At 43.2% G+C, this 5,950-nt stretch overlaps 1 protein-coding gene across 1 annotated transcript; it reads left to right on the top strand.

Moving 5' to 3' along the window:
* On the top strand, nucleotides 1–5,662 carry tmem263 (transmembrane protein 263). The gene is made up of 3 exons (XM_014148224.2): nucleotides 1–161; nucleotides 2,428–2,495; nucleotides 3,111–5,662. Exons 2-3 carry the CDS (start codon nucleotides 2,435–2,437, stop codon nucleotides 3,407–3,409), a joined length of 360 nt encoding a protein of 119 aa, XP_014003699.1. The 5' UTR covers nucleotides 1–161; nucleotides 2,428–2,434; the 3' UTR covers nucleotides 3,410–5,662.
* Nucleotides 5,663–5,950: the final 288 nt, after the last annotated feature.

Raw genomic sequence — 5,950 nt, 5'->3', positions numbered from 1 at the left:
GTATAAATGAAGGTATTGTGACTTTTCTGGCTAGGGGTGGAAACAAAGCTTGTAGTTTACTGGTTAATGCCTGGCTACTGTAGCTAACGTTACTCTCAAAAGAAAAGTTGCTGATGGTAGTTGCGGTGTCAGTCAGAGATAACAGACACACAAACAGCAAGGTACGTTGTAAATTGGCTAACATAACGCTAGCTATATTATTTAGCTAAAACAATTATCGATTTATGTGAACTCCAACTATTTTGTGTTATCACACAATTCAAATAGAAAGGCATTCTGCACTACATTAAGTCATCTCCAACCAACAAATTAGCGTTAGTTAGCTAACTAGTGTTCTAATTACCTAGTAGCTAGCTAACGTTAGCTAGCCATGCAGCTTCAGTCAAGATGAGTGATTTAGCTAGCTAAAAGTTGGTTGTTTTTCGCCCTTGCGCGCCTAAAGAAAGGTGTTTCACATAGCAAATGGAGTTTAAAATCGAAGTGAATGAGAGCATATTTTACTAAAACATGTTGCTAGCAAACGCTAATTTAGCTAACAGTCTATGCTAGTGGTTGCTATCCTAGCTACACAGCTAGTTGCCAAACGTCAACTCAGTTGGACTGGGTAGCCTGTTGCCACGTCGTCACTCAGTAATCCATAACGTAGATAACGCGAACAATTTTAAATTGAACATCTTTTGTATGTTTATCATGGGCACAGCTATTTTAACTAGCTAGCTAACGTTAGTACTACAAGTTTGATATTTAGTTAATATAACTAAATTAACTCCAGCTCCACACCTTCAACTTCAAGAACCATATCAATTGATTTTCCACAAATTGGGTCTATTGAATCTAGATTAATGACCGCATGGCTATCTAACGTTATATGCCTACTGGGTGGCCATATAAACTGTTTTCAATTGTCGCTTACTGAATACAATTGACAATCAAACCTTTTTATTGTGAAATGAATGTACTTTAGCCAGCACGTATGTATGTGTTGGTCCATTTCTAATTTCCATTCTAGTACTTTGCCTAAGGATAGGCTAATGAAAGCTTTTACACAATGATGTATCTGTGAGTGTGCAATGCGGGGACATGGAGAGTAAAGTTTGCTTGTAGACTAGCATAGTTTACTGTAGTGTTAGCCAGAAGATTCAACCCACTTGCTTACAGCTAAACAAGCACTAGGGTAGGACAGCCTTCCTGTGTAGATTAAAGGTGTGTTTGTTAATCAACCATTTTACTCGCCTTAGCGGAGCTGGTTAGGCTGTTTTCATGTTATCCGGCCATATTCAACGGGTGTTGAGGGTTTGTAAATTCGTCAGTTATTCTGCACTCTGGTACACTCAGACAAGAGTGCTCTGAAATTGGAGAAGCCAGGGTGAATTTACGAAAGCACCCCAAGACAACGCGGAGCCGGCACGAGATATGCCTCGGAAAGCGTACCAAAATCCACGGATGACGTTTTCCTAGCCACGTCTCACACCTGCTCCGCATTGTTTTATTAATCTACACAGGAAGGCTGTCTGACCATAGTGCAGCTGTAGGCAAGCTGGTCGGATCTGCTGGCTACTGTAGTGTGAAGTTCAGTTTGATGCCATTTTTACTGCCACATGCACGTAGCTGGGCTGTTGAGCAGCACATGCATTTCAACATTGTAATTAGGCTTATGAGAATGTTCATAGGCCCTCAGCAAGCATTTAATGGTCATGACTGTTCAAGGCTTTTCTACTAAGAATAAAGGCTGACATTTTAGTAATTTACATTTTAGTAATTTCGCAGATGCTCTTATCCAGAGCGACTTACAGTAGTGAATGCATACATTTCATTTCATGCATTTTTTGTTGTTGTACTGGCCCCCTGTGGGAATCGAACCCACAACCCTGGCGTTGCAAACACCATGCTCTACCAACTGTAGCCTAAGGTGCATGTTTTACAAAAACTTTTCCTAAACTACGCTATGAATGTTACATTGCCGCGGCAAGTCATAACTGATGCAGTTATGACTTGCTGCTCTGGTCTGTCAGATAAAGGCAAAAAAACAGCAGTGCTTGAGTGAAATCAATTTATTTAAATGTTCTTTAATTGTTTTTATCTTGTTGACTTGAACATGGCTGAGACAGCCAGGGGGAAAACGGATGATTAGGCTGTCTCAATCAGGCCCAGTATTCCTTCACTGAGTCTTCTACCTCTGCTTATCCTGTGCTTCAACAGTAAACAGGGACTGCATTGTTTGGTGGTGTTAGAAGCAGGCAGCACACCCATGAAGTCAGACTGAGGAATGGTTACTCCTATGAGCAATCATTCTCCATCTTGTTTTTCAAGAACTAGCCATTTTAACTGCCAGAGGGAAACATTTTCTCTACAGTCCTTCAGAGATTGGTGCCTCATTTGGGAATATTGAGGAATTGGTTGACTTGACCTGTTTTCTCTCCTGCCTAGAGGGACGATGAGTCAACGTGAGCAGCAGGATATAGTCCCAGCATACCTCAAAGATGAGCCTCCAGCAGGTCAGTTCAGTCTCCTTAGTGGCCACTCACATGCTGATGGACATTGATAAAAAAAAATGTACACTGACACTCAGTAATGTAAAGGGAATACTTAGTCAGTTGCACAACTGAATGCATTCAACCAAAATGTGTCTTCTGCATTTACCCCAACCCCTCTGAATCAGAGAGGTGCGGGGGGCTGCCTTAATCGACGTCCACGTCATCGGCGTCAGATTTTAATTTCCTCACAAATTGGAAGCCGTAAGGATCTCTTCTCTGTCTGAAGCGTTTGTGTTTGTGTACCACTAGGTGGCATTACCGTTCCATCTTCTACACTGTTAGTGGTTCTACAGTTTCTGTCTAGCCCACCACACACTGATTATTTTGTCATTCAAAGCAATGAGGGCTATTGAGGGCCGTCATTACTATTTTTTAGTTTTAACTTTCTACTGGGGTTACCACTGTATAATGTGGTCATAATGGCCACATCATGGTTTGACACAAACTTTCATGTAGTAGCCTATTCATCATTCTGTGCAGTATGGAACGGAGAACATTTTCCATAAGCTGGGGAAGTTACTTTGTGTTCTTCTGCTTAACTTCTCTCAACACTAAAACCCTATCGTCTCTCATCAGACAGCAACAAGGATCACCCCATGCCCCAGCCAGGCATGTTCTCCAGAGTGACCGGCGGCCTCTTCAGTGTCACTAAAGGTGCCGTGGGAGCCACTGTGGGTGGGGTGGCCTGGATAGGAGGGAAGAGCTTCGACCTGACCAAGACCGCTGTCTCCTCGGTGGCCGCTGTACCCAGCATCGGGGTGGGGCTGGTGAAAGGAGGGGTGTGTGCTGTAGCAGGAGGCGTGTCCGCAGTAGGCTCAGCGGTAGCCAGTAAAGTTCCTATTGGAGGGGGCAAGAAAAAGGACAAGTCTGATTGAGGAGGGGCGGAAGACGGTGCCATTTTGGGTATCGTGCATGTCGTGTCTGATCCGCCTAGTCTGGAGGGCTACGGAGGAATCCAACAATGTCGTGTGTATTCACTTTCCATGGAGGGCTCGACACTCTGATCCGCGAGTGTCTATAGACCACTCCCATATTATGTGGCCTGGCCACTGAGGGCGAGATTAAATAAGGGGTTTTCTGTTCAGCAATGCAGGGGCCACCCCACCCATCTTTGTCTGTGATATAAACCAGTGCCTCAAACTGTTGAAATATGAAATGACTGACTGAATGTTGTATTTACTGTAGATGTATTTACTGTAGATAGAAGGCAACCAAGAAAACATTAGGCCAATTTTATTGCGTAATATTTGTTCAATCTCTCGGCCACTGTTGAAGAAACATGCCGTGAACATTTTCACCATGTTTAGGCGCTGTTCATGTTCATTGCTGTGTTTGTTGAAAACTTGAACGTCACCTGGCAGTCAGACAATCCGTGATCAATGACTAGCCCGGCACCTCTGACAGAAAATAAAGAGGATCTCATGGGGGGGGTTGGTACTGGGCCTGCACAGGGGGTTTACCACCGTGATCCCCGTTGTGGCGGGGTTCAGATTGAAGAAGCCAGCACTGGGCTGTTCCAACAACCGAGGCAGCGCCTTGTTGCAAAAAGCGTCGGTAATGGCGGGGAGTTGATGGCTCCACTCCATCTCTCTGATTGATTCTGTTTCTGAGATTACTGACTCTGCCTCTGGGGCCCAGCAGCCCAGCTTTGGTGCCCTCTCCCACAACAACACTCATCACTCTCCCTCTGCTCCCTGAGAATTACCGTGGCACTCTGGGATTTTAATGCTGCCTGCCAGGGCTATGGGGGACTAAACACTCTGCTCAGGAAGTCAATGTTCCTGGCTAGATGTTTATGCTTGTGGAAATTGTTTTCATTTTTTCCCTTCTGTTAAGTATATGATTTGAATCTCAAACTCCCCGTTCCTGATGTGATGGGGATTGTTTTTTCATTCCAGAGGGATTGTTTTTTTTCATCCACCAGGGAAATTCTCTAAAGGGGACATTTTCCATTAAAATGTTTCTTCTGAGGGTTCTCTCTGGCGCGAGTAATGTACTCATGTTTTCCAATGACAGTGGTAGTTTTACGATGCGTTTACCCTTTAATGGTATGGAATGAATGTTTTCACTGATGCTGCGCTGAATCACAGAGCTCTGTCACTGCCCTTTCTCTCGCTTTCTTTTGTTCTTTCACTTTACAATGTGCCTTATTCCAACACGATAGCCTGAACTACAGTAACATATTCCTTTAGTCCACATACACTGCGTGTACAATACATTAAGGACACCTGCTCTTTCCTTGACTTAGCTTTCACCTGGTCAGTCTATGATCCCTTATTGATGTCACCTGTTAAATCCACTTCAATGTAGATGAAGGGGAGGAGACGGGTTAAAGAAGTATTTTTTTTTTAAGCCTTGAGACAATTGAGACTTGGATAGTGTATGTGTGCCACCCAGAGGGTGAATGGGCAAGACAAGATTTAAGTGCCTTTGAACAGGGTATGGTTGTAGGTGCAAGGTGTACCGGTTTGTCAAGAAATGCAAAGGACATCCAGCCAACTTGACACACCTGTGGAAAGCATTAGTCAACATGGGCCTGCATCCTTGTAGAGCACTTTCGACACCTTGTAGTGTCCATGCCCCTACGAGGTTGTTTTTAGGGCAAAGGGGGGTGCGCAACTCAATATTAGGAAGGTGTCCTTAATGTTTTGTCTACACAGTGTATTGTCCTACTGTCAAAAAACAAACTAGGTTATTTTAGCGTTATACATTTAACACGTTGCCTTATGTTATAGGTATTTGAAATACAATGTATTCATATTTTTAATATAGTGCTCTATCAAAGGATTTCACTATTAATCAGTGGATTCTTTAAAAGTGGAGTGCACTGTGCCACAAAACATTGGTGTGTAGGCTACACCTTTAACATCACATGGATATTTATTTTGTTCAGGATTTGTCTCCTTCATACATCGCCTTTCCAGTTTTCACCTCAATATTTCATGAACCTTTCATTCATTCCACGCGTTGACTGCTGGATACAGGAGTTAAGGCTGAGGGATTTCAGGCTGATCCTTCTACAATTTTAAGGGATTTCCTCTTGGGTTTCCTGTCAATGTGCTGAAGGTGGAATTGAACTCGTATTTCAATATCATTTTATAATAAATAAATCAGCCTTTTTCATCAGATCTATTGTTTTGCTCATTTGTCATTAAAAGTTTGACGACGTGAATAAGAACTAGGCTACTCAATTGTGATTCCTATTTGTTTGGCTAGTCAGCACTGCAGAGATGAATTTCAGTAGCCTCCTCTAGCTCTTACCCCTCCATTCACTAATCTAAAAGGTGTGTTTAGCCAATACAGCAGTGGGCCCACCTAGCCTGCAAATAAGATCATGACTAAATTGGTAGTAGGACCACCTTTCCCTGATACAGCTATCCAATCCTTTCAAGCAGGCTACAAATGACAGGGGAGGG

The sequence above is a fragment of the Salmo salar genome, chromosome ssa16 (assembly GCF_905237065.1).
Source record: "Salmo salar chromosome ssa16, Ssal_v3.1, whole genome shotgun sequence".
NCBI lineage: Eukaryota > Metazoa > Chordata > Actinopteri > Salmoniformes > Salmonidae > Salmo > Salmo salar.
Note: the sequence above shows the minus strand (reverse complement) of the source record. Positions and strands in the feature narration are given on the sequence as shown.

Bases quoted from the DNA above. Each gene is read 5' to 3' on its own strand.
- tmem263 (XM_014148224.2), top strand. From the start codon at position 2,435: ATGAGTCAACGTGAGCAGCAGGATATAGTCCCAGCATACCTCAAAGAT. The intron at 2,496-3,110 runs GTCAGTTCAGTC...GTCTCTCATCAG, and splicing joins CAAAGATGAGCCTCCAGCAG to ACAGCAACAAGGATCACCCC.